Source organism: Brassica oleracea, chromosome C4 (assembly GCF_000695525.1).
Source record: "Brassica oleracea var. oleracea cultivar TO1000 chromosome C4, BOL, whole genome shotgun sequence".
Taxonomy (NCBI): domain Eukaryota; kingdom Viridiplantae; phylum Streptophyta; class Magnoliopsida; order Brassicales; family Brassicaceae; genus Brassica; species Brassica oleracea.
The window spans coordinates 51085949-51106966 of NC_027751.1; the positions used below are offsets into that span (position 1 = coordinate 51085949).

General features: G+C 33.5%; 5 protein-coding genes across 11 annotated transcripts in view; 2 read left to right on the forward strand and 3 right to left on the reverse strand.

Moving 5' to 3' along the window:
• Positions 1–1711, reverse strand: part of LOC106342060 — a 19690-nt gene extending 17979 nt beyond the window's left edge. Inside the window, exons 1-3 of one of the 5 annotated variants that reach the window (XM_013780853.1) lie at positions 1643–1711; positions 1208–1529; positions 637–1121 (exon numbers count right to left, since the gene is read on the reverse strand). In XM_013780853.1, coding sequence (XP_013636307.1) covers positions 645–1121; positions 1208–1507 — 777 coding nt within the window. In that variant the 5' untranslated portion in view covers positions 1508–1529; positions 1643–1711 and the 3' untranslated portion in view covers positions 637–644. Of the gene's footprint in view, positions 1–364; positions 1122–1207; positions 1530–1612 lie in introns of those variants that run through there. The other 4 variants (XM_013780852.1, XM_013780855.1, XM_013780854.1 and 1 more) reach the window with 4 other exon arrangements.
• The window catches only part of LOC106342058 (protein NRT1/ PTR FAMILY 5.1), a 26066-nt gene extending 14823 nt beyond the window's left edge, over positions 1–11243 (forward strand). Inside the window, exons 1-4 of one of the 3 annotated variants that reach the window (XM_013780849.1) lie at positions 6501–6824; positions 6952–7169; positions 8900–9456; positions 10268–11243. In XM_013780849.1, the coding sequence (XP_013636303.1) occupies positions 6740–6824; positions 6952–7169; positions 8900–9456; positions 10268–11135 (1728 nt within the window). In that variant the 5' untranslated portion in view covers positions 6501–6739 and the 3' untranslated portion in view covers positions 11136–11243. Of the gene's footprint in view, positions 1–6500; positions 6825–6951; positions 7170–8899; positions 9457–10267 lie in introns of those variants that run through there. The other 2 variants (XM_013780848.1, XM_013780850.1) reach the window with 2 other exon arrangements.
• LOC106342062 lies at positions 2167–3640 on the forward strand. Its single transcript, XM_013780857.1, has 3 exons — positions 2167–2305; positions 2378–3199; positions 3397–3640. Exons 1-2 carry the CDS (start codon positions 2231–2233, stop codon positions 3026–3028), a joined length of 726 nt encoding a protein of 241 aa, XP_013636311.1. The 5' UTR covers positions 2167–2230; the 3' UTR covers positions 3029–3199; positions 3397–3640.
• Positions 11244–12412: 1169 nt separating the features above from the next.
• Positions 12413–14254, reverse strand: LOC106342063 (LOB domain-containing protein 15). Its single transcript, XM_013780858.1, has 3 exons — positions 14042–14254; positions 13630–13891; positions 12413–12949 (listed from the first exon to the last, which is right to left on the reverse strand). Exons 1-3 carry the CDS (start codon positions 14053–14055, stop codon positions 12542–12544), a joined length of 684 nt encoding a protein of 227 aa, XP_013636312.1. The 5' UTR covers positions 14056–14254; the 3' UTR covers positions 12413–12541.
• A 4352-nt stretch (positions 14255–18606) lies between these two features.
• LOC106337602 (putative uncharacterized protein DDB_G0277255) lies at positions 18607–19806 on the reverse strand. The gene has a single exon (XM_013776708.1). It carries the CDS (start codon positions 19442–19444, stop codon positions 18878–18880), a length of 567 nt encoding a protein of 188 aa, XP_013632162.1. The 5' UTR covers positions 19445–19806; the 3' UTR covers positions 18607–18877.
• Between the last annotated feature and the right edge of the window lie 1212 nt (positions 19807–21018).

Below are 21018 nucleotides of genomic sequence, written 5' to 3' on the forward strand. Positions count from 1 at the left end.
TCTCTTTTGTCTCTCTCTCTAAACTCTATTATTGTGAGTCTACAGTGCAAAAGGTTATGAGAATTATTATTATGTCTCATGCCCACTTGGTTCTCTCCATCTAGGAGGGACCCAACACCAATAACTTCCTATACATCTCAATGATTCTGGTATCAAGCCATCGTCTCTTGTTGATATAAACTCCATTCAAATCCTTGTTCTTGAACTTGAACTTATGAGCCAGTAATCAACCAGGTTCCCACAGACAGTTATGCCACAGTATCGTCATCCTCACCTAATTAAAGCAGCATAGATGAGCCATCGCCAGCTTCTGTTTCTGAACAGGCGTTTCCACTTGCCAGCTCATCACCATGTAATCACAACGTTTTACTCAAAGCACACGATAAAATAGATTAAGTCCACAAAACAGAGAGAAGCTTTCAGTTCAGGTATTTTGTGTCAACAGAACTAAAAGATCATAATGATCTTTCTTATTAAAATGCAAAAGAAAAAGAAAAACATCAACCATCTTATCTTACAAACCATAAGTTAAAAGAAAAAAGAGACCAAACATAACGTTTTCAAATAGGACGATAAAATACGATTAAGAAAACAACAACAACCACGAGAGCAGAGCAAACTCCAGCGAACCGAACTGACAGAGCTTATTGTTTGCCAGCCTTCGGGGAAGCAAAGGACCTCTCGATGATTCTGGCAAATTCTGGAGTAATCATAAGACCCCCAGGAGTGCATGGGGATGTATCCTTAGGGGGGAGAGGCTGACCTCTCACCAAATAATCGGCTGTGTATTCCCAATGCTCAGATTCTTCAACTTTACTATAGCCAATGGCATGCAACCAGGTGGTGAGGGATGTCATATCTTTGTAATCGAAGGGTAAGCGACTAGGAAGAACATCTCTGAGAAACTTAGATTCATTCCAAACGATGAAACTCTTGCCGCTCTCACTCCACGAGACAACTGAATCAGTTGAAGGATCATCCACCATATCGTACACACCTCTGATGAAAAGGGGAGGAGGGCGTCGAATTGATGAGGAAGGGGGACGCTCCTTCTTGGCAAGCCTACAAATCTCTTTGTAGCACGAAAGGCTGCTAAAGCGAATACGTCCATCATTCAAGCCCTAATTAAAAAACACACCATATTTAAAACTATAGACAAAACAAAGAAAAATTGGCCAAAAACAAAACGAAAAATAAAATTATGAACCTTGTTGTTGGTCTCAATCTTTCTGATGAGCTTGTCTTGCGACGACGGTTTAAGGTCAGGCTGACCTCTCATAAAATAAGGGCATGCGTATTCGCATTGCTCATGAGATTGTGAAAAGCCCAAGTGTACAAGGCATTCTCTCGGAAGAACAGCTTTTCTAAACTCCACTTCATCCCCAACGATGAAACTCTTGCCGCTCTCGCTCCACGCAACTATTGAAGCTTTTGAAGGATCATTCACCGTCTCATACAGTCTACTTCGGTAATAAGCGATCAATCCTCTATTACTGTCACAATCCATCCTTCCTTAGCTCTAATGAACCCTAAATCCAAAACACACAACCTCTCTTAATTACAAACTCTAGTTATAAGCAATATAAACACAATCAATCACCAATAAACAAACCTATGCTATGATGGAATTCGAGATCCTAACCTCTTCGATTTGATGTTCCTTCGTTCCCCTTCCTCTGAGACCAAACCGTAAGCTAGGAACAAAAATAATGCGACTCCGACTCGGCTAAGGTATATTTTATACGAAATAAATAAAGCCCACCACCGGCCCGTTTACTCCAAAGTTTGTCGGCTCAATATATATGACTTTTATTTTGTATTTTCTACTATATTTAACGTATAATATAGAATGGACCAATTAAATATTGTATATACCATCCAAAGGTTTATATTGTGATGATGATGGTGGTGCCTCATTAATAAAATGTAAAAATAATAAAATATAATAGAAACAGAAAATAAGAGCTAGAAAAAACAAATATCCCAAATGGAAAATAATTTTATTAAATAAGAAAATTAAACTAAATAAAAAAAAGTACAAAAGATTAATGAACTTAAACATTAGATGTAACAAAATGAGGCCCAAAGAGAAAAGGCCTGGGCCCAGTTACATCACATCGGCGACTTTTGGAAGAAAAAAAAAGATTCAGAAGGGGGGAAAAAGAAAGAAAGTTTGGCGAAGAAAAGAGAAAAGCTCGGCGAAAAAAATCAGGAGGAGAAGAAGAAGAGAATGGCTCATCCCGACTGGATTCTGAAGGATCTTAAGTTGGAGAAGCTGAGGAACTTGGTGATCGGCTACGCTGAGGTAATTTTAGTTTAATTTTTTTTTTTTTTGATTTAGCGACAAAAATTGATTGAATCTGTGTGTCATTCCCAGCGCGATTCAGTGACGGCGGTTCAGGCGTTGAAACGTGTCAGAGCAGTTGTGAAAGCTGAGGGGGAGGAAAACAAAGACTGGCTTCGCTGTCTGCACTTATCACCAGAGCAACATCCTTGGCCCATTTTCTCGGGAGAAGAGGGAAAAGCCGCTTTGATCTCTCATCTGCTCGATTTGATGGGTGTGATTGAGTCTGATTTCGAGGTGTTGAAGAAGCATCTCGGGAAAGAAGATCCAAAGACTGCTCCACAAGGTGTTATCACTTCACGGTTTTTGTTGGGCAGGTTCAGATCGAGAATGTTACAGAAGATCGATCAACTCGTGGATGTAGAGCTCAGGGCTCAAAAGGTTGACGACCTTGGGTTTTTGATTTACATGGCGAGGTCAAGGACGGTGAACACACGTATGGTGGCGGTTGTGGTTGGTTTGTTCAACAATCCAAATCCAGTTGAATCTCTCGGGAAGTTGAAGCGTCTCCAGAAGTGTCTTTGCGATGTCATTGCTGTCGGAAGAGAGTTCATTGTTACTCACCGGTTCGTGCCACAGCCGAAGTCATTTCCTGTGCAAAGCTCTCACAGCCACATGAAATGGAGCAGGAGGGTTCGCCTACCTCTTTGGTCTTGCAGCTTGTGTGTGATGCCGATCATTTGATTGATCAGGTGTATGACTGCATGGGTGTGATTGATGATTGTCCTTTTCACAAGTTGAGCATGACTCAGTTGGAAGCAGTAGAGGAATTGATCGAAAAAATGGCATTTGCTTTGGAGAAGTGTGCTGCTGCAGAGGGAGGTGTCTACCTACTGGAGTAACAAGACCAAATAGGTATTTAGTTTGCCTCAAATCTTTTCAATTTGTATAATCTCACAGTACTTCCTTGACTGAGATCACTATATACTTTGGTAGAGTATGACCACATGTTCACATAGACCCTAGCAAGTGGCTTCAAATTGTTATACTTGTGTGGTATTTGAGTTCTTCCTCCTAAATCTACATTTAGCTGCCGTTTATCTTTGATGCAGCAAAAGGGAAAGCCTAAGCAACATATTGTCGAGAAGCAAAGACTTTTACTTCAAAGAAATTGATGGATTAGAGCTGCAAGAAGGTAACATTAAGCACCGGCCTAGAATAGTTATAGAGTAAGTAAAATTTCCTTTTTTCTCATCCTAAAAAGACAAGACAATGTATGGTCCTCAAGCAAAGTTTCATGATAGCCTCTGTGGTATATGAGTTCTTCCTCCTAAATCTACTTTTAGCTACCCTTTATCTTTGATATTTCGGATACAGCAAAAGGAAATCGCAAGGCAACATATTATCCATTAATACAAGCATGTCCACCTTTGCGTATATGGTTGTAGATAGACATGAAAGGGCAGAAGCAGAGCCATAATTATAGATGGCTTAGGAATCTTTGAATGGTGGAACCAACAAGGTCCTGTCAAGTTGAGTAATCTGTAGGAAACATTATCCTTAATAGTTTTAACAGTATGTACCACTTTGCCACTGACTATGTTGTGGTCAAGATAAGTAAAGAGTATAATATGAAATCTGAAAGAATCTTTTTTCTTATTAGTGGTTATACGTATTTGAACCCTTGAATTTTCCTCAGTGTCCTTCTCATAGATATCTTTATAGGTAAGCTGAAGTTACCTCAAGATCATGTTTCAACTCTCAGCAAGTTGCAATATGTAGCCAACGAGCAAGCTTGTCAAATCATTTTCAAACGTATCCTTAACCCTAGTGCACTTATTTTTGATCATTTACTTTCTTTTGTACTGTTTGCTCTATTACCACAACTCTTGATCAAATGCTACTAAAACGTCTCGCGTTTGTGTTTCTGGACTTGTTTTCGAGGATTGTTCACGACAGTCGCAGTAAATATAGCGACCACATAAGATTCCCGCGGGACCGGAAAACGTCATGGTAAGATTCAGTATTGTCGGAAATATTGAATTTATGATAAAGAGATTATGTTATGTTTTACGAACCTAAATTATGTAAATCTCACAAACATTTTTGCTAAAAAAAATTTTTATTACAATATATAGATATTCTTCACAAGATTTACAACCCATAAAAGATAGTGATACCATTGAGGAAAAGAAAGAGAAGTAAAGTTATCGTATCGAAAAAATCACTCCTGATTTGGATTTTGGACCCAACGTCATTGTAAAATGTGCACTCTTTTTTTTTCGATTCATGATTTGGATTTTGGTGTGCACTCTTTTACGGTAAAATCAAATTTAAAAAGGCTTGGAACCATTTTTGAACCTTTCCTTCTTTAGCTATGTTTGTTACGTGTTGTTCTCAGCATCTCTTGCTCCATAATGTCTGAGCGATCATCAAATAACCAAACCATTTTCGTCATTTTGCAAACAATTTTTGGGATTCTTTCACGACATATCCTATGCAAATAAATGGTTTATCTGAAAAAAAATTAAAAAAATGTTTAATCTGCTTCATATTTTTTACCATTTTTTGCAGCTTTTAAAATTATTTGAATATATTAATCTACACCTATTTGAAAGAATGAATTTAAAATAAAATAATAATACACATCTATTAATTTGAAATACTATTCACTAGACTATTACTATTTAAGCTGAGTACTAGGCTTCTAGCTATCAGATTCAGGTAAATGGTAAATAGGAAATTAAGCTCAGTTCTAGGCTTCTAGCTCTCAGATTCAGGTAAATGGTAAATCGGAAATTTGTTGCTAGAAAATTTAAGATGTAAATGTAAGGTATACCAAATGATCTTAAGGCGTTAGATGCATTTATTGAGAATACCTCATCAAGCTCGATTTATGCATTTTCGCTTTCTCTCTTTGTGAACACAAAGGACCATCAAGGCTTAACTCCTAGGGGGGGGGGCAAGATATCAATAGCTTTTTGGACCACGCTCTCTATGGTTCCAATTCTATTGGATGCATCAAACGCGTCTTTGGACCACAGACAGTTGCTTTTGATTTTCACTGCAAGTTTTTCGTTCTTCATGTTTAAAACAGGTTGGGAATGTCTCAGAAAATTTACTTTCGATCCAAAGTATTTGAAAGTCAGCAAGTAAAAAGTTCATACATAATCGTTTGGTCTTGCTTCTTAGGAAACAGTTTGAAGGCTATAGTATCAAACAAGACTAGAAACACGAATGGATATTTCAACATTCTTTTTTTGTAAGTTCCATGATTTAAAAAACCCTTAAAAAAATAAAGAAGCTATATGTTTATTTGTATCCCGTACAAATCCAACCCATGTTATGCTATGCATATATCATTTCCATGTGAGTCGTCTTAGATAGTGCACCGTGCACGTGCGGTATTAAGATCGTTGGTTGTATTTCTGACGAGGCTAAAGAAGCTCATAAATTCATAATATCGTTATAGAGTTAAGAAACTTAAGCAACTCGGAACATGCAGAATACATAACTCGCACCAATTAGCATCATTTATCTTGAAAATCTAATTTAGTGAGGGAAAACAATTCCTCCTACCTTTTCCATTCACTTAAATTCGTAATTAAAAAACACGTACAAAACTACTAAAGAGCTAGTATAAAATGGACAACTAAAATGAATGAATGAAACAAGATAGGCGAAATAAATATACAACAAATTTACCTTTAGACAAATTTTAAAGTTACTTTCATTAATAGGTAACTAGAGAAAAAATAAGTTCTTAATTTTGTTCCTTTAAACCTTTTATTATAAGCACTGAAAGAATATACGGCAAATAAATGTAGTGAGTTCTTTTGTACAAGGAAAAAGATGAATTCATATGGTTTATTGAGTTTGTTTCCTTTTTCTTTAGTGACAGGATGGCATAGGTTTACTGAGTGATCTTTGTCAGTAGAACAAAAAAAAAGTCATCATCGCAACCTGTTGCTGACCAGAAATTTTCGGCTCAATATATATGACTTTCATTTTGTATTTTCTACCATATTTAACTTATAATACAGAATGGACCAATTAAATATCGTATATACCATCTAAAGGTTTTATAATGTGATGATGATGGTGGTGGTTACATGACCAAGATGATGATGATGACAGCATTAATGAAAAGGAAACAAAAAATCTAGCGCTGGCGTTATATATATCACATACTTGTTCTTGTAAAGAGTAAGACAAGAGCTAAGCTAAGCTAATCTTTAAAACCTGTCTTTCAATTATTTTTCTTCAAATCCTCATTAATAAAAAAAGAAGAGACACCATGCAACCTTAAACTGTTTCTCCATAGTCTATCTTCACAGACCTGACTTCTCATAGCTCTTTTAATCCTCACAATATTTCCAAAAATATCCCAAAATTATCAAAACTTTTACAAAAATTTAATAAAATTAATGGAGGCTGCAAAAGTCTACACACAAGATGGCACCGTCGACCTCCAAGGCCGTCCCGTCCTCGCGTCCAAGACCGGCCGTTGGAAGGCTTGCTCATTCCTCCTCGGTATATAGTAATCTCAAGTCACTATTCTCATCATATTATACCAGCTAAATGAGTTTAATGGATTAAAAAGCATATTAATTGCTTCTGTTTAATTGATTCAAAATCTTTATATAGTCTCGTATGTGTATGAGAAGGGTATGAAGCGTTTGAGCGGATGGCATTTTATGGAATAGCTTCGAACTTGGTGATTTATTTGACAACAAGACTACACGAAGACACGATCTCTTCGGTTAGAAATGTGAATAATTGGTCCGGTGCCGTTTGGATCACGCCGATCGCCGGAGCCTACATCGCCGACTCATACATCGGCCGCTTCTGGACTTTTACTGCTTCCTCTCTAATCTACGTCCTGGTATTTCTACAGTCTCTCCTTCTTTATTTTATTTTGGGATATTAAATTGAGATTTAAATTAACTAAACTATATATATAGTAACTATTTCAAAACGTTCAGAAGGAAAAAAAAATGTATATATGCAGTTATACAATCTCTCTATTTTGCTTATGACAATTTAAGTTTCTGTTTTAGTTAACTGACAGTTTAAAGTTAAATTTGTCCCAAATCCTCTACGAGTACAGTGGTGTGTTCTTGAATTTTTATATTTCTTTTTTTTTTTTTGAACGATTGAATTTTTATATTTCTAAAGTCTTATTTTTCCTTAATAGTGGTATGTGTCTGATTTTCCTTCCATTTTTATATTTACTTTATGAAAAATTGTTTTGTTTCGTCGTGATAAAATACTAGAGATGTATTTTTACAAAAAAAAAAAAAGTACTAGAGATGTGTGTGTTTGTCGAGTTCTGGACGTACGATCAGATATGGTCCGTGAATATTTATCCAAGAAGACAATGCCACGGAAAATATAATTTGGATTTTTTTATTCGACGTATTAAATAAATAAAGGATAATATGAATATCCTAGTTTTTGTTGATGTGGATATATGTAGAGAATATTACTAAGAAGGATCATAATTTTCCATATATATTTGAATTCTCATTTTTAAGAGAATTTTTTAAAGTATGAGAAATATTCCCATATATTGAATAAATCAAACTTTTAAAATTTATATAATTTTATCAAGATACTTAATATTTACGATCAGTTAGTAGATATCGTATACTTAAAATTGAAATTTTCTCATTCTAATATCGTATATTAATAAGGGATCTATTAATAATTACAAGTTAATTTACGAATGAGCAGAATTGAGTATTTATAAATTGAATTATGTATATGTATGTGTAGCAATTAATGTTACGCAATAAATGAAATGATGTGTTTGGTGCAGATTTACTAAATTAAACAAAGGTAAAGTTTATATTTATGTATGACAGTTAATGGGTTTTTACATCACCTTGACGGCTGTTTGACAGCACTGATGAGATATTCATCGGTTGTTTCAGAATGCCGTAAAAAGACATTTACAAATGTAGTTATTTCTTACGAAACTAGAATACCTTTCTGATCATTTGGCACTTATATACAGATTTAAATAACTCTGTAGACGACGTGTCGGAGTTTAAGCCACCAGTTAACGCAAACTCCATTTATTTATTTTTGAAATTTGCTTAATGTTCGTCTGATACGTTGTTTTCCGTACATATTCAAGAGGGCCCACAATTTCCACTTTACTTCAGTTTTATTGGTTTTCCAGTAAACACGTATCTTATCAAGATCTACATAAAATATATGAGAAAAATAAACTTATCAATCCCAATCACGAAATGACTTTTGTTAGATCACATCTTATCATGACATATAAAAAGAAAAACCTCAACCAGTCAATAGTTTATCCAAGTCGATGAACATTTGATTCCCTGACTATTGAGACTGACATGACTCATGAAGGGCCTTCTACCGATTAATTGCACGTACTTCTTCGATTCAATACTATTTCAAACGCCAAACTTATTAAAATGTAAACAGAAAGATTAATTCCTATAATTACATTTACAGTTACAAGAAATTTGGATTTACACACCAGAGATGGTTCTAAAAAACATGAAAACAAACAAAACTATATAACTAACTAACACACGATATGTCTACATTTTGAGATCTAGATCATGTTTTTGTTTGCAGGGGATGATTCTCTTAACAATGGCGGTAACAGTAAAATCCTTAAGACCAACATGCGCAAACGGGGTATGCAACAAGGCATCCTCTTTGCAAATAGCATTTTTCTACACCTCTCTCTATACCATTGCCATTGGAGCGGGTGGAACAAAACCAAACATTTCCACATTTGGAGCAGACCAATTCGATAATTATAGCTTTGGAGAGAAAAAACAAAAGGTTTCATTCTTCAATTGGTGGATGTTCAGCTCCTTCTTGGGTGCATTATTCGCGACATTAGGACTTGTCTACATCCAAGAGAATCTTGGATGGGGTTTAGGTTATGGCATCCCTACCGTAGGACTCTTGGTTTCTCTCGTTGTGTTCTATATCGGAACACCATTTTACAGGCATAAGGTCATCAAATCAGACAATATAGCCAAAGATTTGGTTAGAGTCCCTATTGTGGCATTCAAAAACCGAAAGCTTCAGTGTCCTAGTGACATTTTGGAGCTTCATGAGCTTGACTCCCATTATTACAAAAGCACTGGTAAACATCAAGTTCACCACACTCCCATATTCAGGTCAGTGTTGCATACCATCTCATCAGTGAATTTAATTTTATTTCAAATTCTGATTCTAGATAAATGGATAATATTTTTTTTTGCCAATTTCAAAAGATTGCTTTCTATTTTAAAAAAATTGGATAAAACAAATTAAAAATAAAATGTAAATCAACTTTTAATTTTTAAATGAAATATTATTTAAAATTATAATAAAGAAAAAAACTTAAGAGGATGCTTGTAGATTGATTCCTTGACAGAGAATTATAAACTTCCAGTAGGACCGTTTGATAAAGAATCTACCAAAAATGTGCCTTTGTCTCGGGTGGGTAATGACGTGGAACATATGCAATGTTAATTTTTGTTTTTATTTATATTATCTAATCTACTGTACTTGCTCTATAGAATCTTGTATTGGACGGTCCCTAGTTCCACTTTCTCCACGTTAATTTGTCCTCCAATACCGTCCTACTACAGTCTCTTGCTAGAATCATTACAAAACTACTTAGTATAGAAAACTTACTCCAAAAATATGTTATGTGGGTAGCTTACTTTGTGGATAATATGTATATTAAGTATCAAACATTAGTTTGGGAACTCATAAGACATATTCCTTCATGAATCATGTAATTACCTACTTTTTATGGCTAAATTCATGCCTATTACATAGAATTTATATCTAGAAATGTTCACCATTTCACCGACCTTTATTTCTTGACATGTCGTAGAAAAATCTTGGACAAGACATAGAGTCATGTTTTTTTTACAAAAAAAAAGACAGAGATTCATGTTTTGAATGAATAAATGAGTAATTTGGGTTTTGCTATTACAGGTTCTTGGATAAAGCGGCCATTAAGACATGTTCGAAAGAGTCACCTTGTACGGTGACAAAAGTGGAAGTGGCAAAGCGTGTACTAGGGCTTACGTTGATATGGCTTGTCACTTTAATCCCAAGCACCTTATGGGCACAAGTCAATACTCTCTTCGTCAAACAAGGGACCACGCTGGACCGGAAACTCGGATCAGACTTCCAAATCCCTGCGGCTTCTCTTGGAAGCTTTGTTACCCTCTCAATGCTTGTCTCAGTGCCAATGTATGACCAATACTTTGTTCCCTTCATGCGCAAGAAAACCGGAAACCCTAGAGGGATCACTATACTCCAAAGGCTAGGGATAGGGTTTGTGATCCAAATTGTTGCAGTTGCTGTTGCTTCTGCCGTCGAGGTCAAGAGGATGCGCGTTATAAAGGAATTTCATATAACTAGCCCAAAAGAAGTTGTGCCTATGAGTATTTTCTGGCTGCTCCCTCAGTACTCTCTTCTAGGCATTGGGGATGTGTTCAACGCGATTGGTTTGCTTGAGTTTTTCTACGATCAGTCACCTGAAGAGATGCAGAGCCTTGGAACGACGTTTTTTACAAGTGGAATCGGTCTAGGGAACTTCTTGAACAGTTTCTTGGTGACTATGATTGATAAAATCACGAGTAAAGGGGGAGGGAAGAGTTGGATTGGGGATAATTTGAATGATTCTAGGCTAGATTACTATTATGGGTTTCTAGTGGTGATTTCGGTTGTGAACATGGGATTGTTCTTGTTGGCAGCTAGCAAGTATGTTTACAAGAGTGATGATACGAAAGAGTTTTGTGGAGGATGTGTTCAAATGGAGGCCAAAGCCTTAGACACATCTCCTCTTACTATCTAATTATAACAATGAGAGATGTGTATATATGGTTTTCTAGAAAATGTATAAGTTGTGGTATTCTGGTTAACATGATATGAATAAAACTTTAATGTTTAAAACTTGGAAGAACCAAGTTGTTTCTCAAGTTATATGGTTTTGTTCTACTTTCTGGACACAGAAATTGATTCTCATTGGTCGCATATACTTGAACATTAAAGTATTCATATGATCCTGGTTAAAAAAAAGATGGTTAATTGCCTCAAAATGGTTAATTTGGAAACCGACAGTCCTCTGCCTTCAGATTCAACCAACGATATAAAACTGTCAAGAAACTTAACTTAGAAACTCTTAACTACTATTAAATATGGATTAATCCTTTTCCCCTCTTAGTATTAAGATCACACGATTGGAATCGTACCAAGTAGAATAGTATGCTCCCTTAGGACAAGAGATAATTAAGTGACATAGTATGAAGCAACCGTGACACTGGACCAAACGTACATAACGTCGCATCCTATAAGGATTTTATCTTTGAAGGCTATCCAACCACAAAAGCTCTAGTCAATGGTTTTCAGTTTTAGGGATATAATAGCATGTATCAAATGGGTTTGAATTCGAATGATAACATGTCTTGCATAAATATGTCAATAAATATTTGGCAGCTATATGTTATTTTTCTTTGTCTAATCTCTAAAACTAATTTTATTTTGCAATTTTTGAACAAACCAAATTAACACCCAACATTGTTTGCATGAATCTGGTCAGCAATAAGCTAGATTGATTAATTCGATACGCTAAGGAAACCACCAATATAAAATAAAACAAAATTAAATTAAATGAGTTAGTAATAGTTAAATTCAGGTTACAGCTGACACTTTACCCAATCAATAAACACTATGCATATGTTGTGTACAGATCCAAAGCCAGCTATCACACAAAATTTGGCGCAAGTAGCTTTTTCTAGAATTAATTAATACTATTGTGTTGCTTGAATTTTAGAATAACAAAAATAAAATAAAGAAATTCGGTTAAGTATGCATGACTACTCATTAGTTGAATTTAAGCTACCCTAAATTGAAATGCACATATATGCATACTTCATTTAGATTTGATCAATGAAATATGGAAATTATTTATTTTCTGGTATATATGAAAATAAATAAATAAACTTCTACTCTTTTACTTGGCTTCCACATAAAAGGCCTAAAATAATCTTTTGACCTCGTATGATTTATTTGTTATCTAAAATATTAAAGTCTAAATAAACAACTAAACATTATGAATATACATTTTGATCGATTAATGACATGCTTGTTAACATCAACCTTCCTCCATTATATTTATTTAATTTAATTAATCGCCGACCACAAATTACCGAAATAAATTATATGTATGTGTATGCGTCTATAGAATGATTGAAATAAACTTTAACCGAAGTAGGAGTTGTTCTCACTTTCAATGTCGCCGTATTCTAATGGTCTTGTGGTTGGTTGAGAGAAAACACAAGAAGATGGAGGAGGCGGAGGATGAGCCGCCGTAGGTTGCGGTGGAGTCGACGGTGTTTGTGGCTGTGGTGCAATGACGGAGACGCCGCCAGAGTTGTGAAAACCGGCGACTTGAGGGTTGGAAGGTACGATCAAAGTTGCGACAGCTTCTCGTTGATTGTACTTGAGAATTTCGGATCGTACGGCTGTGAGCTCGGCTTGTAAAGCTTGAACTTGGTGTTGTAGAGCTGATATTGCTCCCATGCATCCGTATACCGGATCTCTTAGCCTCACGTTTGCTTCATACACGAGACTATTCGCCGCGTCTGCTCTCTGGTTTTCTGGTACTTCCTGGTTATTATTAAAAAAAATTTACATTAGGAGAATATTGCAAAACAAAATATTTTATTTTTGACGAAATCTCACACTAAACTTTTGTGATCAATGGTTTAACTTTTTTTATAATAAAAAGATACAAATGATCATAGATTGTATGAATATGAACTCTCATTTACTAGACATTCATAATATTACTATAGTTTAAAATTAAACTATATAACATAGAAAAATACTTAAATATGATCGTTTCTACATTTGTATTGAAAAAGTATTGAAACTTTAATATTTTAATTTTGAAATTTGCATTCAAAATATCGCACATTTAAAATTTTGTGTTTATCATATGAGTATGAATTCTCAATAATAAATATATATTAAAATATATTATATATCTATGTTCATGTCATTAAAATTTAGTTATATACCATATAAAATAAATAAAATGATTTTTTGATTTATTTACCAAAATAATATCGTAAATAAACAAAATGTATTGTTTTGATTTATGTCTCTACTCTAATTTAATTATACATAATACGTAAATAAATACAAATAAATAATAATAGATAAAAATTAGTTTTATATATAACATTCACCCCGCGCAAATTGAGACATAAAACTATATTATTATAAAACTATATTTCTGTTTAATTTGCATGCTTAAATTATGATGCTTTAGAAATGGTTATTACCATTAGCATCTTGGAGACGTTGCTAGCTCCAAAGACTTTGTGGACAGATGCGAACTTATGAGGCTCATGTGGGGAGAAGTACGGCGAAAATGGACATTCCTGAGCGCATCTACGGCGCAAAAGCTTGCAAGCTGCACAAGGAGTAATGGTGTTGAGGGTCCCATGAGGACCCGACATTGGTCTTCTGATGATTCCTGCCATCTGATGAGGCCAAGCATCTGCTTCTCTTTTGATCTTTTTCCCTATCTCTTCAAATCTCTCCCTAAACACAAGGAACTTAGGAAAAAATTTAGTTTTCACGAAAAAACATGAATATAGGACTATAAAAGGTAGAAAACAACAATATCCACCAGTTTGAGGGAATAAATCTAAAGAGAAAATGGGTTTCACTAATGAGATGTTCACTTTTTACCTTTCTCTTGACATTCAGGCATGCTCTCGGAGGATTGAGAGAAAAGAGAGAAAAGTAGAAAGAAACAAAAAGAGAGGTATTAAAGTCAAGTCTCTTAACGAGGATGTGAAGGAAGATAGCCGAATAAGGCTTTGAAGGCAAGTAAGATACCAAGTTTAAGATTTCGTGATCACGATATATATTCTACGAATGTGTATATGCGTCACAGCGTCAGTAATATATAGCTAGATATATAAGAAAAACTTGAGCTTGTAATTATTAGGGACAAATGTCTCACATCGGTAGTTGGAAGGGATGTTTAGTAATATATAAGATAGATGAGCCGCTCCAATTATCACCGATTGGTTTTAGGTTGGAAGTCCATCTAGCTTAACATGGTATCAGAGCCCGATCCACGCAGTTCAACCCGATCCACATCGACCCGGCCCAAAATTGGCCATCGATCCTTGCCCAAACATTCCGAGATTGACGTTTAAAGAGCCATCATCTCGAGGGGGCGTATTAGGGACAAATGTCCCACATCGGTAGTTGGAAGGAATCTTTAGTAATATATAAGATAGATGGACCGCTCCACTTATCACCAATTGGTTTTAGGTTGGAAGCTCATATAGCTTAACAGTAATAGAACTTTCTGATGGAGATGAAAAGGGTTTGGTAGCTCGAGTGTCTCTTTTAAGATGAAAACAACTGAAGGTATGTAGATAGTGAAGACTAAAAAGAGCTATATTTACTGCTTAAGCACGTGAACCCTGAGGGTTTTATTTTTATTTTTGATTTTAGAAACCTGTTATCACAGATAATTATAATCATATGAAATATATCCATGCATGTACTCATTCATTCATCGGCCAGGCAACAACAGATGGATTTAGTGCTTAATGCATACTATTAATTTTTTTGTTTTCCCTTGCCGCATGTGGACTTTTCTTCACGTTTATAGCAGACCCCTGCTTTAATTTCTTTAGTAATCAAATTTGCCTTCAGGTATAAATTAAAGTTTTATATTATGATTCCAAGTTTGCATCTAATTGTTTGTGGAATTTACGTTGTACATATATATATATATCTGCACGTACCGTTGAACCGGAATGGATACTTCAAATTGATCAACGATAGCTTAATAGATTTTAAAGTATAAACAATAGTAGAAAGTTGGTAAAAGATTTGGAAAACATATTGCTCGATGTACTGTCTATAAAAGAAAAGAGTGAATGAGAATGATAGTTTGATGATATTAAGATCTTAGAGCACTTTTATCCGGGGATACTAGAGGGTTTCTTAGCGTGTGGATCCCGCGTAGGACCCACTTTTTTTTAAGAAACCGGTTACAAAAACTACTAAATAGTAGTCGGTTCTTAAAGGGTTTCTTACACTGTTTGCGGGCTCCACTAACACGTGGCGGCTCACGATTGGTTCGTTTTTTCTTTTTTTTTTCTAAATTCAAAAAAAAAAAAAAAAAAATTAAGAAACCATGCTCTTAGTTCCTCGTCGAAATCTATATGAGCATATATGGATTGTTGTTTTGAAAATGAGTTACACATAATCACAGTTAAGTTTATAATATTAACGCATAACAGTAAACGAACTTCATGTTATCTACTGTTATACGTACAGCTACCATCTTTAGGCCCATCCATATATCCTCTCTAGGCCGCTGATAGGTACCAACATTTTATCAATTTTCCTCGTTCTGTATAGCTTACTCAAACCTCTTGGACCAAGAACACACGCACAACTGTCAATGGCGTAGATAGCTCTTGTGGTAAGAAAATATTTATCTGGGAGAAAAGGTTTTGTCTTTGATTTCAAATTCGAACTTTGTTAGAGAGAGAAGATTTATGTTTGATATCAAATAATTAGTATTCAATTATCTCCAAGTCCAATTCAAAATCGAATAGAAAGAAGAAGATTTCTTAAACTTTACGAAAGCTTTTGCACTTGTATATTCTTGTTTGACCCGTATTTTTAGCCTAAAACGATGCCCCCGTTGTACTTTCTTCTTCTTTGTAGTCGATTTAAGCCATTATGGTGTTAAACTTTAGAATTAGTAGAAAATATCATTTTATGTCAAATTAAGTAAATATACATATTTCGAGTTAAAGTGTCCACCTTTTTAAACACTTTTTTGAGACACTCAAAACTGAAAATTCGGAAATAAAAATAAATTTGGCTAAACGACATACTTAATCTAATAGATTACTTCAAAATTTTAAGAAATAATATAAATGGGTATAGATTTTCATATTGTTGAAAAGATCTTAAATCTTTTACTAAATATACCAGGTTAAGATCCGCGCATTGCGCGGGACGAACATTATATATATATAAATTATTTTATGTATTATATATTCTTTAATATATTATGAAATTATAAATATATATTTAATAATAAAAAGTCAGTAACTATTATTTATATAATTAACTTGGTGCGAACATATAAATAAATTTTATAATCCAAAAAAATATTTTTTTTATTTGATATGGTATATAATTAAATTTAAATGATAGTAACATATATATAGTATATTTTAATATTAACATTTATTAAATGATGTTTTCTATTCATATCATTTTTGATCATTTGTATCTGTTATAACAAACACGTTAAATTACTGATAATAAAATTTCATTGTGGGACTAATAGTTTACATAATTTATAATATTTTTTAAAAAAAATTAAAATGATATATATTTTTATCAAAAAAAAAAATTCAAAGTAAATTTCAAAATTAAAATATTTATGTATTTTTATATGGCATATAGTTTAATTTAAAATGATATATATATATTTATATATCTTTTAATTTTAATACTTATTAAATGAGACTTTTGATTTATACGATTTTGTAATCATTTGTATCATGCAATAACAAAAAAATTAAACTATGGATAACAAAATTTTAATGGGAACCTTTTAACAATTTTAGTAATTTATACTGGTTTTTAAAAATTTAAAATATAACATAAACATAAAAATCTAAATTTTTTATTATATGGTTAATATGGTTGTTTAATTTATTTTAATAGTTTAAAACTAAAAAATATAATATAAGATACACTTATTTTTATCAAATTTTTATTATTCAAAATAATTAATTGTCATATATATTTTAGCCACATTAGACAATTCTGTAATTTTATTTAAGGAAATAATGAAGCACGTTAATAATGTATTTATAGTTAGTTTAATAAAAATCTTATTATATATTTATATGGACCAACATATTTCTCTAAGAATTCTAAGAATCATTCTAGTGATGACACACGGTTACAAAAAAAAAAATTGTAATGCTTCTTAACTGATATATAAGGGATATGGCTTCCAAAATCTCAGATCCGCCATATTTCATACTAAGTTGAAGTTGACATAGTTACCAAAAAAAAAAAATTGAAGTTGACATGAACCCTAGCCCTTGTAACTTTTTATCGGACATTCATTTCGTAGGAATTGCCTCCGAAATATGTATAGTGACCGTAGCAGCGCATCTTCGTATTCTTTCGTTCAAATAATATTCTGGTAAGTTATATGTGATTCAGACGTTTTCAAAAACTATAAGAAAATAGATACATAATTTGCTTAAAATAAAATATTTACTACAAAATCACAATGGATTTTTTTTTTTGGAAATTAAATATGACATGCAATCCCAACTGTACTGCCACGTTTCTATTGCCCCTTACAATGAGTAATGGTATTTAAGGCTTCACCAATTAGAAGTCATCAAAACTTTAACGTGCGCACGAGTGGTCAAGAGCTTGACAGCCTTGTAATTAAATAAATCTTAACTAAATTATTCCTCTCGTCAAAGTTACTTCACTGTTAGCTTACAAATAAAAAAAAAGTTACTTCACTGTTTTATTGCATTCATTTCACTATTTTAAAGTTCCTTATGATAAACAGTTTTACGTCTCGTTAGCTTGAGAACTTAAAAACCCACATGAAGATCTTTTTTTTTTTTTTTCACATGAAGATCTTGGGATACACATTATTTGAATTTTCGACACCCAAAAAGTTGCATATTCTAAGGAAATCTTCTTTTTAGGAAAACTATTTCAAAGTTGTTAAATGTCAACATCCAAAACAAACGCACACTTATTAGTATATACTTTCCTTCAATTTAATGACGGTTTTGTAAATGGTCAATTTAAATTTGAGTTAAATTTAATATTTTTAAAACAGTTAAAAGACAGTGATATACTCCTTCCGTCCGTTTTAGAATAATGTCTTAAAAGATTTTTGTTGTTTCATAATAGATGATAGTTCGATATTTTTATGTTATTTATAATTTTATTGAAAACTATGTAGCCAGTTAGATATTACAGTTATTTACGTAACTGGTTGAATAATATTTAAATTATATTTTTAAAATTATATTTTAGAAGAGAAAAAAGTTTCTCAATCTTTGTGCACATAAAACATAATATATTGTGAAAATGAAGGAATATAATAGAGACCATAAATGCTGTCACATGGTCAGTTAACCGCCCACATTTTTTCTCGTCAGTATAGCTTAGATAAAGTTTGTCATTGACTTCACTCTTCACATAATATAACGTCTAATCCATAAATTGGAAACATATTAAGTTTCACGGAAACGATTTACTCAAATTACATAAACTCGAAACAACAAAATTTGCAAAATCACAACAACGAGCAACCGAATATATCATAAAAACATGTGAACATTAGCATCGAACACAATCAAACACTAATATGTGTGTTCAAAGATGCAAAAGCCAAACACACACACACACACACAAAAAAAAGAAACAAACAAACGGATCTCAAAAATCAAGATCGTTTGTTTATAACAACCAAAACAAGACAACATGCCATTAAATCAATCTAAGATCATTACGACTAGATTTATGGCTCAGAATAGAAGACAAAGCTCTCTTCATACTAAACCCTCTTTTATAACACAACGTTGACGTCGGAGACGTCGACGAACCACTCTCTTCCTCGTCATCGTCTTTAACGTACGATCTCGAGCAAGAAAGGTAACACTTGTTGGCGGGATGCACTGTTTTAGACCGTGGAGACGACGAGGAAGAGGACGAAGAGTAAGAAGAAGAAAATGTTGTAGACGACCAAGAAATCGAAGGATGCGACACGTGATGCTTGCGGTTGAACAAGGTCTTCACGAACCGAGTTTGTTTCGTTCTAACTTTTGAGAGTTTGTTCCCGGAAGACGAGGAAGAGGAAGAGGAGTAGTACGACGGAGGTGGCGTTAACGGCGGAAGACGAAAGGATTCAGAGAAGAGAGGGTGTTTTGGTGTGCCTGGCCGTGTCTCCCATAAAAACGGCACGGAAGCTCCGCCGTAGTAATAGATTCTCGACGATGAGTTGACCTGCGAGTTATCCTTTACGACCACCTTCGAGGATCTTTCTGACATTGTCATTAAATGTTTTTGTAAGATGTTCGAAGTGACCTAGCAAAACACCTTCTCTTGGATATGTCTTGAGTCAGATTTTATCAGAACTGAACTACAAAAATGGAAAGAAAATGGAAAAATGGAATTGCTAGATCCGAAGACGACGAAGCTTCTTGAGATATGAAAGAGAGACAAAGACGCATCTATTTTTGGAACAACGATGCTCTGTTAGTGTAAGAGAAGTTTGCGGAAGAATTAAAGGATCTCTATATGCATGGAGTGTGCAAGCAGGCACATGGCATGACTCATGTGATTATATTATCATTTTTTCTTTTCTTTTTGTATTATCTGAATTATTTTCTGTGTTTTTCTATTGGTATTTCACATGGGTGATCATAATATAGCATATATATAAGATAGTCGATAATAATTGCAGAGGGCAAGAAATGGTTAGATAATAAATGAGTGGGGCGATATACTGTTCAATGTGTATGCAATACACTAAATGCACCAATTGTGATTTTTGAAACTAATAAAATTTTATATACAATGATATAAAGATTTTTTATCTATACTATATCTGTTCTTTAAAAAATATTAGTTGAGATCATTTAACATGGAAACAATTAGATATACATGTATATATTATAAGTTCTTAATTTACGTATTTTTAAGCTGATTTTTTATTTTACTATAAATTATGATAATTTTTATATCAATGAATTGATAATTTTACATAGTTTATAAAAATTCACATACGGTTTTACTTATATCACTTAAATTATTTTTCGAAAATTCATGTTTGACGGTTTTATTTATACAACAGTGAAAATCTCAAGTAATTTTTGTTGTATTATTATATAATATTGTTGATTTCAGATTCAAAACTTATATTTTCTATTATAAAATTATTAATGAATCTTTAATCTGACTAAAAGATTATGTGTTTTAGCTATCATATAAAATAAACTAATGGAATATGGTACACCTAATGCAGTAGGATCCTAACTTCTTTCTACTATTGATTGAACCTTCAAATCAAGGAACTCCTACTGGTGGTAGCTATATTTTGATTATTTTCTTGAAAATTTTGTTTGCTAATTTAAAATAAAAACCGCTGTCGCTATTAATTTCGTCGAAAATGATATACTATAAACGTGTATGATACAAAAGAGGTTGTGGCTCGTATAAGTCTGGACCGTTGGATGTACAGTTGAGCCGTATTAATGAATAGAAGATGCCGTTCGTGGTGCATAGTTTTCGTACTGATATTTTGCTTCAATTCGATAGAGAAACATCAAGACAAAGTTAGTTAGAAAAAAATATAAGGCGAAGCTTCTCCTATTTATTTAATACATATACGGGCTTTTTTGCAGAATTGACCTATAACTTAAAGTCAAACACAAAACTAACCTCTTTTTTTTTTTTTGAAAATTGGTTTTGCCCTATTCACCCCACAAGTTCATATAATTTACGAAAATGCCATCAATTTTTTTTTTCTTTTTTTTTTCGAAAATGACATTTTTACTCTCTCACCCTCATCATCTTCAAGTAATTACAAGATTGTCATTGTCATCAATACCACAACCACCATGAACAAC

What these genes read in the sequence shown, in the direction of transcription:
- LOC106342063 (XM_013780858.1), bottom strand. An exon ending in ACGTCTCCAAGATGCTAATG is followed by an intron (nt 12,950 to 13,629) that starts GTAATAACCATT and finishes AATAATAACCAG; the next exon opens with GAAGTACCAGAAAACCAGAG.
- LOC106337602 (XM_013776708.1), bottom strand. Translation starts at nt 19,444, where the DNA reads ATGACAATGTCAGAAAGATCCTCGAAGGTGGTCGTAAAGGATAACTCG.
- LOC106342062 (XM_013780857.1), top strand. Translation starts at nt 2,231, where the DNA reads ATGGCTCATCCCGACTGGATTCTGAAGGATCTTAAGTTGGAGAAGCTG. An exon ending in TGGTGATCGGCTACGCTGAG is followed by an intron (nt 2,306 to 2,377) that starts GTAATTTTAGTT and finishes TGTCATTCCCAG; the next exon opens with CGCGATTCAGTGACGGCGGT.